At 38.8% G+C, this 25,355-nt stretch overlaps 1 protein-coding gene across 1 annotated transcript in view; it reads right to left on the bottom strand.

Moving 5' to 3' along the window:
• Positions 1-445: 445 nt before the first annotated feature.
• CTSC (cathepsin C) overlaps positions 446-25,355 on the bottom strand; it is a 35,713-nt gene continuing 10,803 nt past the window's right edge. Inside the window, exons 3-7 of the mRNA XM_058306157.2 lie at positions 15,300-15,466; positions 10,624-10,779; positions 7,759-7,874; positions 2,462-2,593; positions 446-1,334 (exon numbers count right to left, since the gene is read on the bottom strand). Of these exons, the coding sequence (XP_058162140.1) occupies positions 832-1,334; positions 2,462-2,593; positions 7,759-7,874; positions 10,624-10,779; positions 15,300-15,466 (1,074 nt within the window). The 3' untranslated portion in view covers positions 446-831. The remainder of the gene's footprint in view (positions 1,335-2,461; positions 2,594-7,758; positions 7,875-10,623; positions 10,780-15,299; positions 15,467-25,355) is intronic.

Raw genomic sequence — 25,355 nt, forward strand, 5'->3', positions numbered from 1 at the left:
TGTGTACTCAGCACAGAGGCTTCATACCACTGTGAGATGATCCTTGGAGAGCAAACGATGTGTCCAAATCTAAAATGCTAATATTTCACTGGTGAAGCTACTGCTGCTCACCCAATGAAAGCTAGTCAATGCTGCCAAATGCACGAAATGCACCATCAGATTTAGTGTAATCAATATCCAGAGTTTATCAAAACTCCTAATCCTTTCCTTTAAGTCTTCTGGCTCATCAAATAGCTAGGGATAACTTTAGGGTTTACTAGGCATTATCTGAGTAAACCAATTGCCATGCAAGTTCATAGTGTTTCTTGTTTTTAATTGGAATACCCTCAAATGATTTTCCTTCTTAAAGAGTGCTTATGTAAGTGACGTAGTGTATCTAACTGAAAGGCTCCATGTAAAAATGCTCTTAAGCACACACAGAATTATAATACATATCACCTGAACATTTATGAAAAGTCTTTAAAATTTTAATAAACATCGTCATATTTTCTTGTGATTTATACCAATTTAGAAATAAGCCTGAGCTTTCACATAGATTTTTTTTTAATATAGCATCTCATTGAATTGCAAATGATTAGCAGTATTCATTTCTTCCCAGGTCACCAACACCCATAAACATATCACTTAAATGAGTTCTTAGAAAAAACCAGGGCAGTGGTTGATGGAAAGGTATGCCGTCGTCATGGGCGGTTTTAATTTTAAAGGCAAAAATCTTCACGGGGAGGCCTATTTGTAATCTTATGAAAATGCTTAGGTCAATGTCTCAAGTCTTAGCAGAGCAAGCCTCTTGATGATTAAGTGTGGTAAATGGGATATGCTGGGAGACACACTCTACAGCTTAGGAATCGGCGTGGCTGCCACGGCTATACTCTCGATGCCACACTCGTCTGTTCCTCGGCGGATCTTGAAGTAGCCATCTTCGCCCCAGCTGGTGCCCCAGCTGTTTTTGACAATCCAGTAATCCAGCCCGGAGACAGGGTCGGTGCCGTAGCCCACCAGCAGAACAGCGTGATTAGTCACCTCGAAGGGGTTGAAGGGGTCTCTCAGACCAGTGTGGTGGTAGATCCCCCCACGGTAGTGGAGGAAGTCATCATAGACTTCAAAAGCAACCGCCAGGGGCCCGTGGCGCACCAGCTCCAGCTTCATGAGGGCTTCGTTGCAGCCCCCGTAGAAGCCTCCCACGTAGTGGTACTCAGAGGAGTAGTAACGAAGGCAGCCCTCCTTCACCACACACGGAGTATCCGTTGCTGAGTAGGGGAAGCAGTCCTCTTCCACCAGCCCAAAATCTTGGGCATACTTTCCTGCGATGAGGTACGGAAACCCGCCATCGCATCCTGAGAAGGAATGACACAGACAATGATCACCCCGCAGCTAAAATGGGGCACAGGAGAAACTGTCCCGTTAACTGCCTTTTCTTCTCTACTCAGGTAACTCTTTAAGTTACCTGTAGAAGTTGTTCTTAGCTTAAATGCCCCTTCATTCATCTACCTATTCAGTCATGTAGCTAAGCATCCTCTCACCTCTATCTGTTTAAAGCAGATATCTCGTCAGCATCTAAAAGAGGAGGGAGCTATAGCATAGTTAAGTGGTTAACTATGTAGGTCCACATCCAAAGCTGTGTGAACTCAACTTCCCTGTACCGCCATGTACTCCTCCTGTAAAATATAAAAAGTAACACTACCCCTCCTAGGATTAGATTATGGACTCTATGTAAAGGCATAAAATAAGCCTTCTGTAAAGTTAGCTATTACTTTATTACTAAATAGCCAGAAAACATGCTTAGACTCTTCCTCAAAGAAGTCTTCCCTGCCTAATTCCTGCAGAAAAGTCTGTGTCAGGCTCCCCTCCACTTCTTCCCTGCTGGTCCTATTCCACACATCCACAACCCTGTGCGCATGCTTTAGTGTTCTTTTCACCATCACAATGAGCATTTATGCAATCATTTATTTAATGTCTTTTTCATTCATTTAACTGTAAGCTTCAGAACAGGAGGGACTTCCAGGGCCTAGCAGTCACGATGTCTGTGTTTAAGAAATATTTCAGAAATAATGAGAGGTTCACTGACAAAGTGTTCTCCACAACTGGCAAGGCAGCTTCAGGGGAGTGGGACCAATGCTTAATAACTGCATGACCTCCAAATGTTAGGGAAACTCTTCAGGCCTATTCCCTTTCTACAAATAAGGATTCGCCTCCATCTTCTCAGGGTTTTGGGCACTGTTAGGTAATGTAGGTAAGGGCCAGTACTCACTCCATACTCAGTAGCTGATGATATTCGCCGGGATGGTGCAGTGAATTCCACGGGAAACCATCAGCTAGGACGTGGTGGGGCCAGAGCTTACCCACGGTTTTCCCAGCAGATACTGTGCTGCTCTCCTATGACACCCTCCTTTTGCCTTTGTCAGCTATGGCCAGCCACACACAGGTGGAGCTCAGGGCACAGTGCTTGAAATGTAGTACTTACCTTGAGCATACAGGCTGCAAGACACAATCTCCTGAGGACTCAAGATTGGCATCTGAGTATTGTTGGTCAGTATACGGATCCTTGCTTCCAGCATGCCCACAGAAGCAAAGGAGTAGCAGCTGCCACAAGATGCTTGCAATGCAAAAGAGAAAGGGAGTTCTGAAGCACTTACAGAGAATCATAGATAAATACAGGTGTTTGAGATCCTTCCTAACTTAGAGAGTGTCACTGATGCTTTTTAACAAACCTCATAAAGCTTATAGGCAAACTTTAAGATTTCATCCTTTGTCTTTGAAAGGTAAGCACTACTATATGGGGCTTTTCCTGGGAATATTTTAAGTGCTTAAAAAAAAAAAAAACAACTCCTAACTTCTGAGAGGTATTTGACAGTATTCTTGCTAATGAAGAAATTATGTATGTCTGCAACATTTTGAGCCATCAGTTTGAGAGAAAACTATGAAGGGATATACATGGACTGGGATTTCAAATATCTCTACAGCAGCATTTTCCAAAGCACGTTGGGTGGAACCAGTTCAAAGAGTGGTTCAAGTGTGGGCTGTATTGCAGAGAGTTGAATTTAACCAGGATTAAGGAAGCAAAATACCAAAAAAGTCAAACGCAAGTGAGTGATGATAATGACAACTATGGAACTTAGGATGGGCAATGAGGAAGTAGAAAAATGAGGCAGAAGAGAGGTAGTGAAATGAAAATAGACTGATGCTAAGGAGTGAAGGTGACAGCTGTACAGCAATGACCACTGAAACATTCACCCAAGAGAAGAGAGGAGAGAGAAGTGGCTGGGTGGGGCTGGGAAAGAGGGGAGAAGAAAAACAGCTTTATTTAATACCTAGATGCTCTGGCAAGGATAAAATAAATTTACTTAAGAAGCATCTACCAGGAATATAGTTGTTATATCAAGAGAAGGAAAAACATAGTATTAGAAAGTAAATTTTGTAACAAATAACTTGTTTTTTCTACATGTTTCTTCAAAACATGTGTGGGTAAAAGAATGAATACACATATGGAAATATGGCATATGTATGTAACAAAACTACAATTCTAGAAAGAAATTATTATATAGCCTCTTTCACCTCTGTCACTGATATAAATTCTACATGGAGATATGTCTGTATCAAGTCCAAGATATAAACAATTGATATGATATTCACTTTACCTACATATTACTTACCAAATTGCTTGATGAGCACTCGCTTATGCATGTAAAATAAGATTTATGAACAATTGCACACTTTTTAAAAACTCATTTTACATAAAGAGAAGTCTGCCCTTGTTCTGTTTGGTAAATCTGAATTTAGCATTTTAGAACATCATTCAAGAAGAAATTATACATTCCAAGTCTTACAAGGGGCACTGTTTGCTCCTTCTCCAGGTAAAAGCTGACTCACGTCCCTCTTTGATTGCAAAGACAAGCCAGGATACTCCATGCCCATCCTCCAACACCATGTACCCTATTTGAAAAACTTATATAGTTTTCCATGAACTAAACCGTGAATCCCCTCGAGTCTTCAAAGGAAATGTGTTTTCAACATCTTGGTACCTACACAGTGAAGGAAATCACTACACTGTTATATAAAGAACAAGCCAAGAAACAAGCAAGTGAATAAATATTTACACCCAAGAAAGAGTGCTCGATTGAAAGAGTTAGCCTTTACTTGGTTTTCAACCAAAGGAATTCTAAGGGAAGCTCCTCCGAGTAGCTCAACAAGGCCACAGGGTCCTGGACCTGGAGACCAGCAGGGTTCTACTTCCTGTTATAATTTCTGATGTTCCCTGAAATTCTTCTAAAAATCTCATGTTTATCCTGCTTTGCTCCTGAGCAATCACGTAAATTATGAAGATTAAAGGAGAACAACTTGGCAGGGGCCTTGGAATTCATCTACTGTGCAACCTACTCCCTTGATAATGTGGGAACGAGGCTCAGAAAGGAGCAACTGTCTAAGGTCACACAGCTAGCAGGTGGCAAGCCCAGAGCCTGCGTCTCCTGATGAAGGTCAAGTGGCCTTTTCAGTTTATAGGTCTGTCTCTACTTCAGAGGACTTTCAAACCTTCTTTCCCTGTCATGCAGACCAAAATTAACATATTCCTCTTGGTCTAGAAACCATCCAAATAATAACTATCTTTCAAATAGTGACAGGCCAAAGAACTGGATGAGTGACAGTAGAGAGAAAGTTAGTGCAACTTTCATAAGATACAAAGGTCACACAAGAAAGTTTGGAAACTGCTCCATCTTGGCCATGCAGCTTTCTTGGCCCACAGAAGCCATGGAACTCATCGCTCTCGGTACTGACCATAAAGCCTTCATCATCTGACCATCCAGCGCTGTGGGAGGGGCAGGCCACAGCTGCATTCGAGGGCTCAGAACGCCTTCTCTTAAGAGAGAAATCAGGGGAGTGAAGAAGGAAGACACCCTTCCCCAGCCTCTGACTTTCCCAGAAGAATGTGTCGGCTGTCAAGGTAATTATTGGCTCATTTCAAAAGGCAAAGCAGAGTCCAGATTCTTAAAGCACATTGAAGGCTACACTGCAATAAAGAATAGTAAGTGCATAAGCGCAGCTGGAGCGGGGCAGCAACGGAATTTCCAGTCTCAGATAACGTGACTTTCATCTGGTTTCGCTATCTTCAGCTGCACCTTCCAACAGTGGAGAGCAACAGGAACGCGGAGGAAGGAGGCAAGATTCTCTCTGTTTCCTGCTTTGCCACTCATTAGCTGTACGACCCTGGGCAAGTCATTTGACCTTCTGGGCTTTCTTTTTTTTTTTCCTTTCACTGTGTGTAAAATGAGTAGGGTGGCAGAGTTTAAGGCTCCTGCATTCCAGCTCTAATAGGAAAAATATTATTTAGAATCAAGACTTGAATAGAACAGATTTAAACATCAAGAAACTGCTCTGCATTTCCAAATTAATGTGACCAATTAAGAAATACTCTCCCTATCTTTTGAAGGTGCAATAACAAATAAAGGCAGAACAGCTGGGGGAAGAATTTTTTAAAAGCCCATCTCATCTAATTTCCTAGCTTCTTTTTTTTTCTCACACTTCAAGCAAACTTAGCTATGAGCCCAGTGCTTCATTTATCCCCCATTATTTCTTTTTCTTTAATCTTGATTTGTTCTCTGAAAAACAAAATTTCCCTTAACTGAGGCTAATTATGAATTCTGAGTTTTACAGAACAGTGGAATTCCTAAAGTTAGTGGAAATTTCCAAATAGCCCAGTTAGCAGGAAGAGAAAATAACTAGTATTTCCCCCAACCTAAAGTTTAGAAAAACAAAAAAAGTCAAAAGAGGAACCTCAAAATACATTATTTTTTTCAAATACCTGAGAAGATACTACATGAGGTGTCAATTTGAAAGCAATTAATTCAAAGTTCTATGTCTACATGGCCTGTATCTGTACAAACCACACCTATAACACTGAAAGAATATGGGACACAAGGGACAATAGCTTTTACCCAGGCTACAAGGAAACCAGTGTCAAAGGATTTGGCTTTAATAGTGCTAATTTCCTTCTCCTGAATTATTGTCTCATATCCCACTTGTCAGTCTTATTTCTGGGACTCAGTTGGTACTAAACTTTTATTTCTACCTTGTCCTATTTCCCATTTCAATATTAAAAATATTTTGTTAAAGCAGCTATCATACTGTACTTAAATTTTTGCTGTCATGTCTTGCTAAACTGTAGATCTCTAAGATAAACACTGTCATGTTACTCATTATATCCCCTGCAATTAAAAAAGTCAGTACATATGGCATATTCTATAAACAATAGCAGAAGCAAAATATAATATTAATAGTATAGTTTACATTCCTGGGGACTGGCTATCTGCTAGGTCTTGTGCTCAACACTTATCTTGCATTATTTACTTAATATTCTCAAGTAAGCCCAGAGTATCTGTTTGATGACTGAGTACACTTTAGCCCTCTCTTCACATTAACCACTTAATGTCACTTTCCATTTATTTCTCAATTACTTCCAAATTTCCCTCATTTCTAATCCCACTTTCCCAAAGAAGCTCTTGCCAGGAAAGGGAAGGAAGAGGATTTCCGTATCCACACTTCTCCAAAGCTGCACATTCCCAGAACTGGTACAAAGGAAACTCAAAGAGATGAGACCCCTGGTATCTGGTAAAGAACAGGGACCCTGCTGACGGAGCCGCAGCTACGGGTGCTGCTGAAAGCCTGCACATGCAGAACGCTGCAAGAACTCAGTGAGGACGGAGCTTGAAGGGCAGGCAATGAGACCTGAGAAGTAGAAGAGGCTGGTTATCACTGAATTTCAGAAAAAGGGAAGAACAACTTATCTTTGGGGGTTATTGAATTTATAATCCTCTCTGGAGACGCTAATCAGAATGTTTCCAGGCAGCAATTACTATACCTATTTTGTAGTAACAAATCAGTCATGTGTACTATAATTATCTTCAAAATGAGCAAAGAAGTAATAAACCTGATTATTGCATAAATGATTCTCCAAGTAATTGTGGGCTAAAACTTAGGATAATGGGATAATTTGCCATTAAAAGCAATTAAAGGAAGAAATATTCGGTCAACTCATATTGTAACAAAGTTCTGAAAATAACTGGTGAAATGCAATTATAATGGTACTTTTGACAAACCCGAGCTCTGCCCCCAAGCCTCCGATTGGGGAGCTGAATAGATACACTGCACTACGTATCATATTCTGGTGTAAATTGAATTGAAAGGACCTTGCACAGCTCAAAAAATTTACTATAAAAAAGAAATTAATCTATTTTCTGAGTGCATGCAGTAATTAAAGACTGAATGATCAGGGGAAAGGAGAGAAGGCAAAGAGGGATTCCAGTAGTCACCTACAGGAAGATCAATTTTATACCCCAGGCCATGGGAGTTACTACTGCTCAAATTTCCTTAGATCCACCTTTAAAACAGTATACAACTCTTTAACATTTATTACAGAGGTCATCACTGGATGCATGTCTTTATTTCCACACAAGTCTTTCTCACTATCAGGGCAAATGTGTTGTCTTGACATTTTACTCTGATCAGTTGACATCGGCCACCTGTAGTATATACAGAGACGGATGCTAAAGAAATGCTGAGCTCCGTTGGAAAGACTGTCTATTACCAAAGTCTCCCAGGAATACAAAAAGAAAAAGTGACAATTCACAGGCCATCTATTTTAGTCAACTGAATCACACCCATTTCATTTCTGTATACCCAGAATCTAATCCTGGAGCCTGGCACATAGCAAATGTTGTGTCAGTGTTTTATATTGAAGTAATGAAAAAGCAGATGTTTTTTCCTTACCTTGGTTTCGAACAGGGCTGACATAGTTGATATTACGGACATTCCTCCAGTCCCAAGATGCTGGCAAACGTAAAACCTTCTGATGTATTTCGGAGGTCGGCGGTACTGGTTTGGGCCTAGGATGGAAACAAGACGTTTGACGTCAACCTCAGTCTTTCCTTTGAGGACGACTTCCTAACCTCTAATTCCATGTTTTCAACCACTTGGCTAAGACCTAGAATCAGACCCCAAGCACTTTACGCATGGCTCTTCCCACGCGTCTGAACCAAGACGTGGAAATGGTTTTCATTCTCTGTGTCTTTCTCAGGATCTAGTCCTTTTACCCTGGGAAATGACCCGGGCCTCGCACCTCACTGTGACACTGCTGTTAGCATGCTGGAACAGCTGCACTCCTCTACTCACTTTTGACAGATTTTGACTAAGAAAGGAGATGCGGGAATTTGAAGATGGCATTCGAATATTACAGAGAAAATGGAAGCATCTTCAATATTTGACTCAGGAGTGGTGAAGGTGATGATGGGGCCATCGTAAAAAGAAAAAGTGAAGTGCAGAACTTAAAGGTTTAAATATCAAGTAAGCAGACCAGCTCCATGAACTATCGATAAGCTGCTTTATCATGACAGAACTATGACTTTTATGATGTAGTTGGAAAATAGGGCAGTTAACTGGACTAATGAATGACTAAACATTTTCTACAAATGAAAAAAAATTTTTTTCTGTAAACTTGTTTATTGATGGAAGAAGCAAACAAACCGACAGTACTCTAGCTCTAGACTCACTAGACATCCTGCAGCTCCCCACAGCAAGCAAACTGCTCTGGGTCCCATCTCTGTGCTGGTCTTCCTTTAGCCTAAAGGCCTGTTGTCCTCCTCCAGGAGTTCTTCCCTAATTTCTAATTTTGAGGACTGCTCACATATCAGCCTTCCCCACCCCCCTTGAGCTCCCAGCAAAACTCACTTCCTCTCTCTCTGCTTCCTCAACTTTGTTAGGTCACTATTGCTATACTGTGGTAAAAGATTTATTTTTCTACCACTGTAAACTACTCTTCTTTTTCAACATGCCGTTGTCACATCACAATGTCCTAATTTTTCAGTGGTTGACCAGTTGGTTTTTACCAGGTTCCAATTTAGTCACTGGCAGAGACTACTTCTGGATTCCTTTATGCCCTCTGCAACTGTTCCCAAGTGCATTCTCTCGCACACTCATCTCAGACATAACGCAGGCTGATGCTGGGACCAAGTGGAAAGGTGATGGAACAAGGAGGAAAAAATGACTCACTCAGGAGTAGGAATCAGAACCTTGACAACTGTAAAGAATAGACAGCATATTTCATGCAAAAATATCAATTTTTCACTATGCTATTTCTCTATACCAGGAACATTATGAAACAAATATAAGATGGTCCTAGAAAACAAAGACATAAAAATTCAAGAAAAATAAAGGGATTACTATAACAAATGCAAATAATCTTTTAAAACATAGGGGGTAGAGTGGGTATAGCTCAGTGGTTGAGTGTCTGCTTCCCATACAGGAGGTTCCAGGTTCATTCCCCAGTACCTCCTAAAATAAAAAAATAAAAATAAAGCAAAATGAAAAACAAAGGGGGAGCTTGGAGCCTGCCCATGGAATAATACAGTCAAGCTACATATAACACCGTGGACAGTGGATAATTTCCTGTATAGGCAATCAGGTTCTATTGAATAAAGGGCAGAATTATATGAAGCTGGGTAAGGAAAAAGCTCCATATAGTCTCATGGTTAGAAAATGCCAGACGATTAGGAATATTGGTCTGTAAATGAAAAAGAGCTGGCAATGCATTTTAGTTGAGTTGCTGAATAATTAATTGATTAGTGGCCTGTTTAAATGACAAAATTTGAACATAGGACTCTAGAGGTTTAAAAGAATTAGTCATTGTTGTATTCTCTAACTAGCAAATGATGTTTCTTACCCTCATAGTCATACTATCAACTTGTCTTGGCATTTCAGGAATATCCCTGGATATTTGATGAATGTTAATGGACTACATGCTCTTTGCTAGATCTAGCTAGATCCAAAGTTCCTGACCGTACAAATTCAAAATATTATGACACAGTTTTCTAAAGTAAGAAATACACCATGAAGTATATAAACTAATGATGGGAAATTATAGTTTTGGCTGAGGGTATTAGAATTATATTGATGAGTAAGGGAACATTTTTTGCAGAACCTTGAAGCAGGGAAAGGATTGAGATTTTTACAGGCAGTAAATTTAACAGTTATTATAGGCTAGTTGAGAGGTATTTGAAGCAAAGGGAGTACCATAAATGAAGGCAAAATGAAAGAAAAGTTTTAGGTAATTGTGTGTCATATTGTTTGAAAGCAGGTTTAGGTCAAAGGAGTAAATACATTGATAGCAAATTTTAAATGGCTTTGAGCTAAACACTTTAATCCAGTTTATGATCATAAAAAATAAAATAAATACTTCATTCAATAGACACTAGATGGTAACACAATCTTCACTGTGTACAGGGAGATGAAACTAGCAGTAGAATATAGAATGGATAAGAATTCAAGGGAAGGAAAGAAACCAAAGAGACAAGAGAATAACACATAGTCCAGGAAAAGAAAGACAAAGCCCTAATTAAATAAGAGAAAATGGAAAGGGAGTGATGGGAGTGACAGATCCTGGGAAAGAAAAAAACCATAAATACCGTTTGGAGAGCAATAGAATAGGAATGACTAGAAAAAGAAGAAGTAGACAACAAGATAATATAAAAACCTTAAGTTGGGTGATCAATAAAATGGTAGAAACCCAGCGACGGCTGGATGGAAGGGTGCATGATACCAGTATTTTTATCTCTTTGGTGATAGAGAAGGCTTTATTACCTTGGGATTCTTCGACTATGGCCACCACCTCTCCTAATCATTTCTCTCAGCTTAAGAGTCTCATATTCCATGTACGTGGTTGCAGTCCAAGACTTCTGAATGGTGTTGATAGCTTTCACAAAGTTGTGGTTATATTTGTAGAGCCTATCAGCATACCTGTCAACAAAAGTAAGATAATTTCCGTTATACTCTTTTACTGAGGAAAACAGATCACATTTGAAAAGGCACTCTTCCACCCTGTGCCTAAAAGGAAAGTGACATAACTTTTCAGGAAAACAATTTGGCAATATATTAAAAAATTCTTAAAATTTGTATATCTCAAACCCAGCAATTTTGTTGGAATTGGAATGTGTCCTAAGACAATATAAGTTTAATTTCACCAGGATGAATATATAAGGATATTCCATGAAGCACTTTTTTATAAGTGCAAGATTATAAACAACCTAAGTAAATGTTAAAAGTAAGGGTTTGCTAAAGCTTCTTTGAAAATAAAGTGAAAAAAATAAGACAGTGGGAACATACAAAAGAAATTGTCACTGTACATAAAAGATAGCAGATTTTATTGAAATGAAAGACAATGCAGAAATTTTTTAGAATTTTCTATTTTTTATTATATTTTGTACTTTTTATTATTTTTATTTATTTGTCTTTGTTTTGGGCAGGTTTTGGATTGCAGAATAGTTCCAACCATGGCAGGGGATGATCAGAGGTATGGGGTATCAGTGGTGGGGAGAAGTGTGGGGTGGGGCATGCCACTATGGAACATGAAGGTGTTCAAGTGTCATGGGACCTTGTCTTGGAGGGTAGAGACCCATACAATAACCCAAAGATTATTGAATCCCTATCTTGGGAAGTCCTGCTACATTCTCTAATAGAGTGGCAAGAATCCCTAGAGCACATGGGCAGTGCCTAGCAAAGGAGGACAGACAAATACACCAGGACCTTTATAGTGATGCTTATAGTTATGAATTTCATTTTTGTGAAATTGAAACTTAGTCTAGCATTATGTATTGCCTAAGAGTTACCTCCTGAAAATCTCCTTCTCGCTAAAATGTGGTGTCTCTCTAAGCTGAACTCAGCATATAAACTCACTACTTTCCCTCCAGCATGGGACATGACTCCTAGGGATGAGCCTCCCTGGAACAGAGGAATTATTACCAAACACCAACTAGCTATGTATTTGGAAAAAGACCTTGACCAAAAAGGGTAATATTAAATACAAATGAGTTTTTATGGCTGAGAGATTTCAAAGTGAGTCAGGAGGTCATTTCAGAGGTTATATAAATGGACATCTCAGGAGGATTTCACTAACTGCTGCAGGAAACTGTGCCTCAGGCAGGGGGCCTACTGAGGGCTCTAGACATCTAGACCCTCTAGGCAGAGCAAACAATGCCAGGAATTTGGCACCCTGTCAGTGGGCCTTACCTTGGAATATATGATAACCTATCTACCCCAATATACTAGAGTTAGACTCATTTATAATTTTCCTACACATGGTTCTTATGCCCCTTTTATTTGAACCTATAATTAGCACTATGCCCATTAAATATGTATCCCAGAGACTTAAATCTTCTGGCTGTTCATATGCCAGTTGAGTGCTGAATCTCAGCAGAGTTGCAGCCAACACCTGCCCCCAATTCATCAGACTCACCAGGACAACTAACAAATGAATAATAATGGAAAAAGCCCATCCAAAAAACAGAGAGTCTACAACTGCAAGCAAAGCAGTTCCACCCATCTCACTGATGGGATCTAAGCCCCTCTCAAGCAGAAACAGATTGGGCATGACCATCCCAAAATCCTCAAGATTGAGGAATGAACAAACATAAGGCAGGAATGCAACTATGGACTACAGTAGAATTATTGTTCTACCAATGGAAGAACTTGTAATACTGATATAAAGGTAGTGACCACAGGAAGGTTTTGAGGGAAGGGAGAGGGAAGAACAGGTGGGACATGGGGAATTTTGGGTCACTGGAATTGTTCTGCATGACATGGCAATGATGGATACAGGCCATTATACATTTTGTGAAAACCTATAAAATTGTGCGATACAAAGTGTAAACCATAATGTAAACTATAAACCATAGTTAGTAGCAATACTTCAATAAGTCTTCATCAATTGTAACAAAATGTACCATGTTCATGAAAGATGTTGTTACTTGGGAAGAGTGTGGGAGAGGGTAGGAGGTGAAGTATATGGGACTCTGCTAATTTTTGATGTAACTTTTATGCAATCTAAAGATTCTTTAAAAAAAAAAAAAAAGTACAGGTTTGATGGCACATCTCACCCTGTAGCATGCCCATACCATGCCTCGGTATGTACTACCTCTTTTTTCTCATTTCTCAGTAAACTCTTTTTTTTTTTTTCCTAAAGTAAGGGCTTGATTAAATAAAGGTGCCTTATTTAATATATACTCCATTCAGTAGACAAGTCTAGAAGATTAGCTCATGAAGACCACTTAGTGACAAGAAAGTGTTCACACAAAAAACACAAGAAATCATAAATTTGTACAGAACTATGCTATTTCATAAAACTATATATATTTGCACTACAAATGCATTTTTAAAAAAACAGTGGTTATCTCTGAGTGGTGGCATAGCATGACCACCTTTTATTCCCTCACTGGTAAAATTTTTACCAGGTACTGATATAACCTTTGTAATAAAGAAAAAAGGGAAGGACAGCAGAAATAGTACACTATATATATATATATATATATATATATATATATATATATATATATATATATATATATATAATGTGCATTATTTCCATATAATGCTAAAATATGTATTCTACATTTGGTTTACATCTTTGGTACTCAAAATTTGGTTCTTTCACTAGTAGTATTGTTAGCACCTTGGGGCTGGTTAGAATTGAGACTCTTAGTACTCAGTCCAGACCACCTGGATTAGAACCTGCATTTTAACAAGATCCCAGATGATTGACAATAACACTAAAGTTCAAGAAGTGCTGGTTTATCTGACACCAAATGCTTGGATACAGATATAAATAGATAAGACAAATATGCACCCCCCCCCATGTAGATTAATTTGTCTAAGTTTTTTCTCCCTTGTTAAAAACTGTGACTGGATCATATTTCTAAACACATTACTACAACAACAAAAACAAGTTAAAGTTGTTTGTTTCTTTAATCACAAGAGTAAATTTTAAATTATAAATACATATATTGACATATTTTCCACTGATAAGAATCACTGTTTCATTGACAGTAGGTATTTAAAAAGTTGTAACTAGTTTTACTTACTTTATCATTGCATGGTGCAAAACATCATATCCTTTATGAAAATGACAAGAGGCCATTGTAGGTCTTTTTAAAAAAATTTTATTGTGGTAATATATATACAACATATCATTTCCCATTGTAACCCCTTTTTGTATACAATTCAGTAGCGTTAATTATATTTACAGTGTTGTGCTATCGTCACCACCATCCACTACCAAAACTTTCCACCACCCCAAAAGAAATTTTATTTGTCAAGCACTGATCACTTACATCTTAGAAGGGAAACTTTGCCCACCAAGAATGACTCTAAAGGAGGAACTTCAGGGGTAGAGGAGGATATGGCTCACCAAGGGGAATCCCTCCATACCCAGTGTCAACAACTGGCCACACTGATCTACCCCCTGAATGACAGGTCTCAGCTCAGCCCACCCATCCCCAGACACCTGACTATTTGGAGCAACCTGGTATCTCCAAAAGCAATTTGATGCAGACTCTCATCTACAGAATGACAAGAGGGTCTTTGGGGGAACATGGCATGTAGGTCTTAAACACTGTTATTTTTAGTGGATCCCAGGGGATTCAGAATAAAGTACCTTACCATGGAACAACAGATCAGGAAATGCTGAAAGGACCATGAAGGTAGTGTAGTCTCAAACGCTCATTTTACCAGGGAGGTGACATCCTGAGCACTCCTGTTAGCAACATTGTCACTAAATGAGAAAATGTCTGAAATATCAGAGGACAATAGTAGTCTATTTTAAATGGTAAGGTGAAAAATGAGATACTCAGTAGGAAATATGTGGCTCAAGGGTCAAGACAAACAAAGCAACTGAAAAACCAAACTCAGAATGAGAGGACGGACTGTTCTAGATCTTGGTCCACACTTTCTCGGCGGACAATTGCAATTCATCCTCTTTGAACTCATTTCCCTACATCTCTGCTGTAGAGTCACAGTTACTTACAGTTGGGCTAACAACAAAGAAATTAACTGCACACATAATGCCAAAAACTTTAATTTCAGTTACTTATTGCCTTGTTTAAAATTTATGTTCCATTAGTACTTGTTGCAGCAACAGATCATACGTATCTATGAGTATTATTATGTTTATTATTATTTTTTAGTATTATTATGCAACCAGTTATTACATGATAACCAATAAAATGATTTTCCTTTACTAGTCATTATGATTCTGTAGCTTTTTATATGTATGTTTTAGAGACATGGTTCATTACTTGTGGATTGCTTTGAAAACTATATTTTCTTCTCTCTAGTATATCAGTCAGCATACCTTGCTACTACAATTTTATATTGCATGACTTTGTTTCTAAACCAATTAAACTTCACACAATCAAAATAAAAGTTTCCAAGGATTAATGCATGTAATAAAACAAAACAATATATAAGTTCCACACATCACAACTCACTTTTCCTGGAGATTCCCAAGGTGTGCAATGTGGATGGTCCCATTCCCAGATGCCACCTCCACCTTCTTTCCAGTGAAGCAAGCCCAGTTCCGGCCCAGCACATCGTGTACCCACCCAGGCATCGTCTCGTGGCAGTAGCTGGTGACCTTGCTGCCCTCTTCTTTGTACTGCAATCAAATAAGGGAAGGAAAGGCCAAGTGAAATCAGTGTCCACTTCCCCAGCTCTCATTCAAAGGACAGATGCTCCTTTGTAGTTCATCTTAGGTACCGGTCTTTGTCAGCCATAATGAAACTTGTACCCTGAGTGGTCTCATTCTGAGAAGTATTCTAGGAAGGGAAGATACGGTTTTCGGTGATTAGCACCTTTGGTTCCCAAACAAAATGTACACGGGAAGCACTTCTGAAAACACAAGGCCTGGGGATGCCAACATTTTTAGAGTGTGGGCCAGGTCCCAGGTATTTTATCCCAGTGACCTCACTTAATTCTCATGATAGGCAGATGTCAGTACCCCACTTTAGAAATGAGGGAGTGGAGGCTCAGCTCCGAGAAGACGGGTGGCAAAGCTATTCAGTGGCAGAAACGGAATTCTCTCTTCCACTCAGAGAAGAGCCACCCGAGCAAAATACAAGAAATGATGGAAATTTTCCATAGAACAAAATAAAATCTTTTCTCCTGTCAATCTCCTATTAGGATATTTCAACTATGAGGGGCCTAAAGTAACTAGATGGTTAAGCATTCTCTCTCCTTTCCTTCACTAATGCAGCCCTATGCCTTATTTGAATGCTAATACTGAAAAATAACCATGAAGTGGAAGATGAAGGATTTGAACTGAAATGCTTTGGCTCCACGTCCTAATTACACTCAAGTTCAAACATCTCTTGGAGAAGAGACACATAAACCATGATGAATGAGTGTAGAGTATGCGAGAGTCAAAGGAAAAAGGTGCTAAATTTCTACAAGGAGAAACTTGGGCAAAGACAATTTTCAGCCAGTGATTCAATTTAATAGAATGAACTAATTATTTATGGGACTTTGGGTGAGACTTTACAAGGCCCCAGTTCCTTCAGCTGAAAAAATAACACCAGTAAAAATATCCCCCAATGTGTAAACAGTCTTGGATTCTAGAATCTAATGCAGGAGTTGGTAAATTTTTCTTTTATATGTAAAAAGAGGAAGCAGGTTGGCTTTGGTCCAAAGGTGGTAATTTGCAGATTCCTGATCTAATCTAATGGACAATGCTTTATCGGTTTGCAGGAGTTGGCAAAACTTCTTCTTAAAGAGCCATAAAGTAAATCTGTTGTGTTTGCAAGTTCTAAGACCCCTGTCACAATCTGCCGAGGTAAAGCAAAAGGAGCCATGGAAAAATACACAAACACATGCACTTGGCTGTGTTCCGATAAGAATATTATTTTAAAAATAGACCTGTGGCTTGCTGTATGGGCTAACTACACTTAACGGCAAAATTAAACTCCTATATAGGGGTCTTGTTTAACATGTAGGACCATAGGATCCCGAAGAGCTGGGTTTAATCTGGGGAGCCAACACTTATTAGGCTGTATATAAGGCACAGGGTAGGTGGGCGTGAGCCACCCAAAGTTCATCCTGCTTACATCTCGGTGGTTCAGGGTCTCCTGAAGCCCACCTACCAAACCGTGGTTGAAAGACTATCCCCACTGGCAGGAGTGCAGTGTATAATCCTCAAGTACCTGCTAAAGCTCATCTCAGGACAAGGAACACTGGGGTAAGGCATAGACGGTAGCAGGCTGCAAAGTTGGATGGCGCATTGGGTGAAAAAGTTAATAACCACATAAAATTCCTATTTTCAAGAATCAGAAAAAAAAGTCAATCATTGCTCCATCATAGGATTCGACATAAACCCCTTAAGAGTTCTGTTAAGTGTTTCTCTTTGGAAGAGCACTAGCTCTTAACCATTTTCTCTTCTCCCCAGGATCATGCTAGTGAGTCAGGCTACGTAGAGCTGGGCCAGTGCTTCCCCGTACCCCCACTTTCTTAGAAAGCAGTCTGACAATGTTTAACAGTTCTTGAGATCTAACATGTAGAAATATCACCACATACACAAAAAAGAAAAGAAATGCGATAGAGCATGCTACAAGGGAAGATGTCCCCTGCAGCCTAACAGACGATGGGATATATGACAGGACCCCCTGAAAAATCATCATGGATGTAACACATTTTGCATTTTGCAAGGCTCATCATGTATTTGTCAAACGTAATATTTCCCAGGCATTATGAAGGTGGGCAGACATGCATGCACAGAGGCAGTAATGTGTTCCCGACTTTAAGAAGTTCAGAATTCAATGAAGTAATCACACATGTATTATAAATAATTTATTGTATGTGTGGTTGAACAAGCTAATGGTTACTGGAGAAGCTAGGGAAATGTCCCCCTATAAGCAGAAATCTAGATCAGAGTTGAAATGATGGTACAAACTCCCAAAGGCGGTAGGCTCCATCTTCCCCTACAGCATGTTTTTGCTCATCAAGTCAGCACATCTGAGCATAGTAACATGATGTAAACATGATGCCTAACTCTAAACAAACTTCCCTGTGAGGGGCAGGCTGACTGGTTATTTTCAGAGCAGGAAACGAACAAACAAAATAATCACTGGAACATAGCGGATTTTCCCAAAGATCTTTATTGTTCATATTTGTTCAGGGAGTCCATATTCTTTACCGTCAATATTATAGAATTAGGATCTTACTCTCAACCTATTTCTTTATACTTTTTAAACATTTTACAGATTAATCATAAATCTTAAAGGTTTGAAAAAAACATAAAGACAATATAGTATTCGGAGGAAAAGGAAAAAAGAGACCTAACAGAGGTGGTAACACTAGAATTTATAACCAAGGAAACTTTGAAGCAAGCATTCTTCCCAATTTCATGCACCATTTCTTAATACACTGTGCCCTCTCACCAAGAGCTAGAAAGTTAAACACTTCTTCCCACAATATAACCCCTTTAAGAACAGGCATTTTGTCTATTCACTACTTAGGAAAGTGTTTGGCATGTTGAATGAGTGAATAACAGACAGCACAGAAACCCATAATCTATAGGAGAGAAAGAACTAGAGATGCCAAGTCCCATTTCAGTAATTAAAAACAAAACAAAAACTGAGAACATATAAATTCATATAAAGTAGAAGTGCCATACTGATATCACAGAGAACCAAATTCTATCCTGATTCATGGTATTACTTCAGAAAAGCCCATTTTCCTCCAGAAACTTCAGTTACCTTCTCAATAAATTTAGAATGACCTGTTAAAAAGTGCCTTCAAACTTCCTAACTCCACAAGTTAGGATTTTTAAATTTTTTGTAAATTTTTATCTAATATTCATAAAGCCAGGTAAAGAACTCTTAGTTTAGACGTAGTCCTTTTTTATATACTTAGGGGAATCCTTTAAAAACTACAGCTTTGTTTTAGTTTTCATAACTCGAACCCTGTAAATGTACTAAGGAAGCCATCCATTTTTCTATCATTTCTGAAGCATTCAATTGATGGAACTATTTTCCCTTGTAAGATTTTATCAGACATTATTCTGTCATTTTCACAATTTAAAATTATCTTGATTTTTTTTAGAATCTGACATAAAAGGTAGGCCATGATATCACAAAGTAGACCAACAACAACTTGGTAGAAAAGAGGCTTTTCCCAGTCCAGAAGCCAAGTCTCAGTTCCTCAACTTGAGAGGACCGCACACTGCGTTATTTTCTTGGTTTGGATATTCTCAGAATAGCTGCCATTTTTCCTGCTACTGTGAAACATTCATGTGATTTTTGACATTATCGCCAAATAAGAAGCCGGAATTTTGGCCACACTATCCAGCTTAAAATGTGGCCAAAAAATTATTCTAAGGGTTTTCATTTATATAAACATCAGTTTCTAAAGACTGCCTTGCACAAACAAGATAATTTCACTTTCCATTCATTTATGCCAATTTCTATTGTAACAAGGAGATAATTTCATAAAATAGGAAGCACCATCAAAGCCTAGCACTTAAGTTTAGAACTACGAGGGTTTAATAACTATTCACTCACTTCTCCAAAATTACCACTAAGTTGCCAATGGTCTCAAAATTCCCCTTCTTCAGTTTCCCACTCATTTTATCAACTACCCAATTAGACCAGCCTAGTAATATTAATCACTTGAAAAGGAGAATAGTTTGAGATTTTTTGAGGTGCAATACATTTTTCCTGGATCTCTTACTCAAGTGTTTTTTTTGGTTGTAGTTTGTTTTTTTAAACTGGGGGCTGGTGGTGGGAATCACTTAAACCTTTGCAACAGTTTCCCTGATTAATAATATACTTAGCAAATATTCAAATGCATACTTCATGTAACACACTGGCTTGGAGATTGTGGCAACTTAGTAAACAGAACTTTGGCCTTTAAAACCCAGTTATGCCATTTATTTCTGTAACCTTGGGCAAGTCACTAACTAGTGAACTTCAATTTCATTTTCTGAAAATGGGAATGATACCCACTTCACTGGATTGCTATGAGGGAGGATAAAAATGATATTGAAGTTTGGGGAGCTTTAAAAGTTATAAAACACTGAACAAGGAAATGATCTATACACGATCATCAGCTGCCCTGGGAGAAACAAAGACTTCATTGAGGCTTCAAAGAACTTACACTCTGGTCCAAACCATCAGCCTGGTCCTAGCCTGTCGACTAGTGGTCTCCAAAATGGGATGAAAAGATGAACCACTGAGATATTCGACATAAAATATAATTTATCTTTATTATATAAAACTAAAATTGAAACTCAAACTCCCACTATTTAATAATCATTATTGAATATACCAATCAATATTGATAATCCCACTCAATTCAAAATATGAGATGGTCACCTGCCAGGCACAGTGTGCCAATTACCTGTGGCATGTTTAGGACTTCACTGCAGCACATTCCCCTTTACGTGTGCCTGCTTACACTGATGTGTGCACCTTATCAGATTTATTGAAGTTAGCCCCTACAAAATGAGTGGGTGGCTTAAAACAATCCCACAAAGAAACTATGTTTTGCAGATAATGCTAATGATATAAACATAAGCAGACATGAGGATGTGGCAAAGCGTACATCTACCCAATTCTTAATAATAGCTCTGCCAGCCATACGAAGAGACAGCAAAGTTTTTGAAAACAGATATTCTGAAATGGCTTCATCATTGTGATCATCATTTTTCCATTTTTTTCACCAATGAGGTCAAAGCTTTTGGCTAAAATTTGTCTAATGAGTTATCCTCTCTAATCTTCCCCAATAAAATTATTCTTTTAACCTCTTGTAACTCAAACCATGATGACCACTTTTAACAAAATGGGTCAAAATCTACTGAAATTCTTTATTTAAAAGATTTTTAAAACATGTTGGAAAAGTCTGTTTTCCGATGTTGAAAATCTACAGTCGTGAAAATTATTTATCAGTAAGTGTCATATTGCTTTTGGCAACCAAATCATATGATGAACCATATTTTATATTGCTTTCAAGTTATACAAGGAAATATATTTTGGAAGCTCACATATGTCTTAAGAAGTAAATCAAATAATTTAATAATTTAATATTAGTTTCTATGTTTTATAGCAAACATCTCAGTATAGCAGTGCATGCATATAATTTTTAAAATGTTTATATACATGCTGTAGAGTACATAATAAAAAAATTCAGACATCCAAGTCTAATCCATCAAAATAATTTACCATTTCAGGAAAGAATACCTTGCATGAAGTTGAATGATTTAATAATGAACCATGTCTATGGAGATATTGCTATATTGAAGAATAAAGAATGTTTATTCCATTTTTTGACCTTTAGTTTACTGAAGATATCCACACATGTGCAAAGTAACCACTTCCACTTGCTTTGCCTCCACTGGCCGTCAGGTCTGGAGTAAAAGTGAAAGCCATTAGAAGGCAAAAAAGAGAACAAAGCAAACTTTACTAAATTGATGTTTTGCCAAGTGCTTCCAAGAGGACCACATCTTTCCTCAAAAAGAAACAAACTTCCTCATTTCAATTCCAAGAGTTAGTTCTAGTTTTTTGCCTATGAAGTAGATGGAAGCAGTTATTTAAAAAGTTAAATTTTAATGACTTGCGAAACTGCCAGGATATTAGTATAGTGGTTGCAACTAAATAAGTACCAGTATTTCAATAAAAGAATTAACAGTTAGATTTACATGTGAAAATAGAGGGCTTTAAATGTATTTATTCCAAGGGCTAAAAAGAGGTTAAGAGTAAACCAAAACATGTCCCAGAATTACTAAAGAAAACAGCAATTTGCCACTCAGCAACAGAGCCAAAATTCCTTGGCTTTCCTTGCCTACTTGCCCATTACCTACTTTTATATTGGGATATCTTAGCGTGCATCTACTCCAATCCTCAGCTCGTGCTCCAGGCTGTATGTAATAGAGTTGGGTCAGAACTTCAGCACTTCAGGCTAGCTCACACTGAGAGTTCTCCAGGTTCTGGGGAAATCAATGTTGTCATGAAGTTTCCTATTATTCTTGGCAGCTAATTGAGGTTTTAGTAGTTCTGAAGTTAGAACTTGACCCTGCTTTTACCTTTGAGCCCCAGCCTAATCCTTTGTAGTCTCACACGGAAATGAAAAAAATAAATAAAAAATGAGAGTAAAGGTTAAAAAATCTAACCTGTTTTCTACAGTCATTCAACACATACAGACTGACAGTCTACTAAAGGGCAAAAACCAAGGTCACAATCGACCTCCAAAACCTCAATAAAACAAGAACAACACAATGATACATTATTCAACTTTCTTTCATTTACAAATATTTATTGAAGATCCGTTACGTGTCAGGTATTGTGCTATATACATAGGAGGTAAAATGGTCAGCAGTACAGAGACGATCCCCGCTCTCGTGGAGTGTGCGTGCCAGAAGGAAAGACAAAAAGGCAATTATGACAGGGAACAGTCAGCATTATGATACGGTAGGGCCTTCTAACACAGAAATCTGCAATTTTGTACCCACCAAGTCTTCTTTTCCATTGTCATGAGCAAAGTTAGTCAGCGAAACAGAAAAAATAAAAACGAGCGAAGGTGAATTTCAATTACATACTAAATACATTCTTATACATGCTGCTTATTTTGGCAATATTTACATCTTGAAAATTAGCTTTGAAAACATATGACGCTTTTAGACCCCTGGACGCAAGTAATCAGATACATGTATATATATATTTTACAAGAGATAACGAAAAACCAAAAGTGTAAATATAGCAATATTCCTGATTTGTGCTCCTAGAACCCCATAAAATTCTTATCTTTGTAAGTTGACATGAGTTGTGAAAAGACAAAAGCAGTGTGGCTCATTTTCCAAGCACCTATAAAGTTCTATATGTAGTAGGTGCTGAGTATATATGGGGAGAAATACCGACTTGCAGTCTGGAAGAAAAGACACGCTATCAACTTATTCCATTACAACAGAAAAAGTACCAAAGTAGAACCAAGCTAATGCCGTTGCTCACTCAGATGGAGAGCTGGAGAGGGTTTCACAGCGCGGTGGCACCCAAGTCCTGAGTTATAATGGAAAAAAGTATCCAGGTAGGAGTGGTGTGGCTGTACTGTTACTTCACAAGATAAAACATTCCCAGAAGAGCAAACCAGCACCTCTTGATATAAAAAGACGCCTGACCCGACAAAGTAGTGATAGCAAACTGCTCTCTAGAGAACGTTCCCTCCCCTGGAGCAGGAATGAAGGAGAAAAGTCCTCTTGGATAACACAGACCGGGTATAACCCCATATTTGCGATTTACAAAGCTGAAACGAATCAGCTCTGAACCAAGGGAGGAGGAAGCCGGCCCACTGTTTAGCGGGGAAGAGCTAAAAGATAACAATCAGGGTGAACAGTCCTGTAATTAAGAGAAGTCGCCTTGGTCAGAGTACTGAAACTGTTCTTAATTTGAAGATTACAAAAACTCTCCTTCCAATTTTGGGGACTGAAAAAGGGAAGAAAGTAAACGTCTGTCTTGGGTGAAAGGATCCTCCGTGGCTTAGGAAAGAAAATGACTTGACTCATTTTGAGACATATTTAGTAGAGAACTAAGCTTCAGCCAGTTCTCCACAGGAGCCAAGGCAGTGCGTATTATATTCCATTAAACTAACACTCATCGTACATACAGACAGGCATTCACCAGAAAAATCTACCCAAGTTAGATATTATACAAATTACTTCTTCGTGAAATGGCTTCCCTCCTCCTGCACCCCCACTCTTTAGCCCCAGAGAAGACCTATAAAATGAGTCTCGAAATATCTATTGAAAGGGGTTTTGTCAGGTAAAGTCTGTCACATTCTTGGCACAAAGCATGGCACTAATGCGGAAAAATAAAATTTACAAAAGTATTAACCATCCCTTCTTTCTAGCCAGGGTGTTGCAAGGTCTGTTACCTTCAGAAGGATATCCTTTAGCAGTGGGGCTCACCTCCCCCTGTAACCCCCAGAGGAACATCTCCCCACCAATAACATATCTGCTCATCTCAAGAGATACTTATTTTCTCCTTACAGTAAGTTCTGGGGTTCTTCAAGGTAATGAGAAAAAGGAAAGACACTCAAAAAGAGACAATTTATCTTGCACTGTAAATAGAACATAAAACTCAAAGGCTATCTTGTAGGGAAAAATCATTTCAATACAAGAGTATTCAAAAGAGAAACCAACACGTTGCATATCGTTCTTCGATTAAAAGGGTAAACAGTGATTTCGTCTCTTGCACATTTTTTTCTTCTTTTCTTGTGTAGGTGGGTTGTTCACAATCCCAAGTGGTGGTGACTGCTTTCCAGTGAATTGTTCAGGAGGGCAGCGGTCTTGGAGGTAGGTCATCAGGGCGCCTGCGCATTTTACGCGCAAATAGACACTGCAGAAGGGACTGAAGCTGCTAGAGGCCTCTGCTAACTGCTAGAGGTAGGTCAGTTGCTGCGTGCTGCTCAGCCTGCTGGCCCCAGCTCTTGGCTATGGTTTTAAAAGAGCCCCTCAACAGATGCTCTATTTAACAACTACAAGACAATAAAAACTAGGGTTATAAACCAACAAGGATTATGTTCTCTCTTAATGGATAACGTTCAAACATATCAATCTCTTTTCAGTAAAGAATGCCAGCACTAGTGTTTGAGAGCCTGGCCTTTTTGAATGCTACTTGATTCATTCACAAAACACTGCCATTCTCAAGCTGAATGCTTAAGCAACATGCACTGCACAGGTAGCCAACATGCTTAAGAAGCTCATTAGGATGCCAATGAAATTAACTGCTACCAGATAAACCTAGTCTAATTTTGAAAAGGACCTAATAAACAAGCTCAATTCCAGCAACCTGGATACATTAACACCTGTACCTTACAAATCTTAAATGTAGGCCCAGTTCTTTGGGGAACCATGTTTCCAGGTGGTAGGCTATTTATCCCATTTATAGAACAAATACTAGGGTTTATTTTCTCCACTGGCTTGAGTGTTTCCATAACCAGAGGGAAGTGTGAAGAGGTTTAGGGCAGAATTTTGTAAACTGCATTCTGAGAACACCTAATTTGGTGTGTGTGTGTGTGTGTGAAAACATGGTCAACATACTTCGGGAAAAGTTATCTATGACCTTTCCCTCCTAAGATACCAACCATACAGTAGGTTAATGATTCTGAAATGTCCTGGAGTGAGGAAAGCTATTTAACATGATTTATACTTAGTTAACTACCGAAAAAGAATAATTCAGAAGGGCCAGCTTATTAGTGGCAGCTCTTACGCTCACTTTGACCTGCTATTAGCAGCTGCCTAGAACAATCCCTGAAACATAACACGATGACGTGATACCACCCATGAGCCTTCCGACCTGGCAGGTGTGGGCCATTTAACAGTTCTGCAGATACTGATACAGGATGAGGCAATGGTGCTATCAACACTCGTCCTGAGTTCCTTTTTTAATATCTCACCTCAAGCATATAAGAGCTAAGTGAAGGAGGAAGGAAAAGGGGAGACTATGTAAAAAGGCAAGAAAGGGCAAGTTCCTATCAACTTTGCTCTCTAACAACTCATTTCCCAT

Source organism: Dasypus novemcinctus, chromosome 10, assembly GCF_030445035.2.
Source record: "Dasypus novemcinctus isolate mDasNov1 chromosome 10, mDasNov1.1.hap2, whole genome shotgun sequence".
In the NCBI taxonomy this organism is placed as follows: Eukaryota; Metazoa; Chordata; class Mammalia; order Cingulata; family Dasypodidae; genus Dasypus; species Dasypus novemcinctus.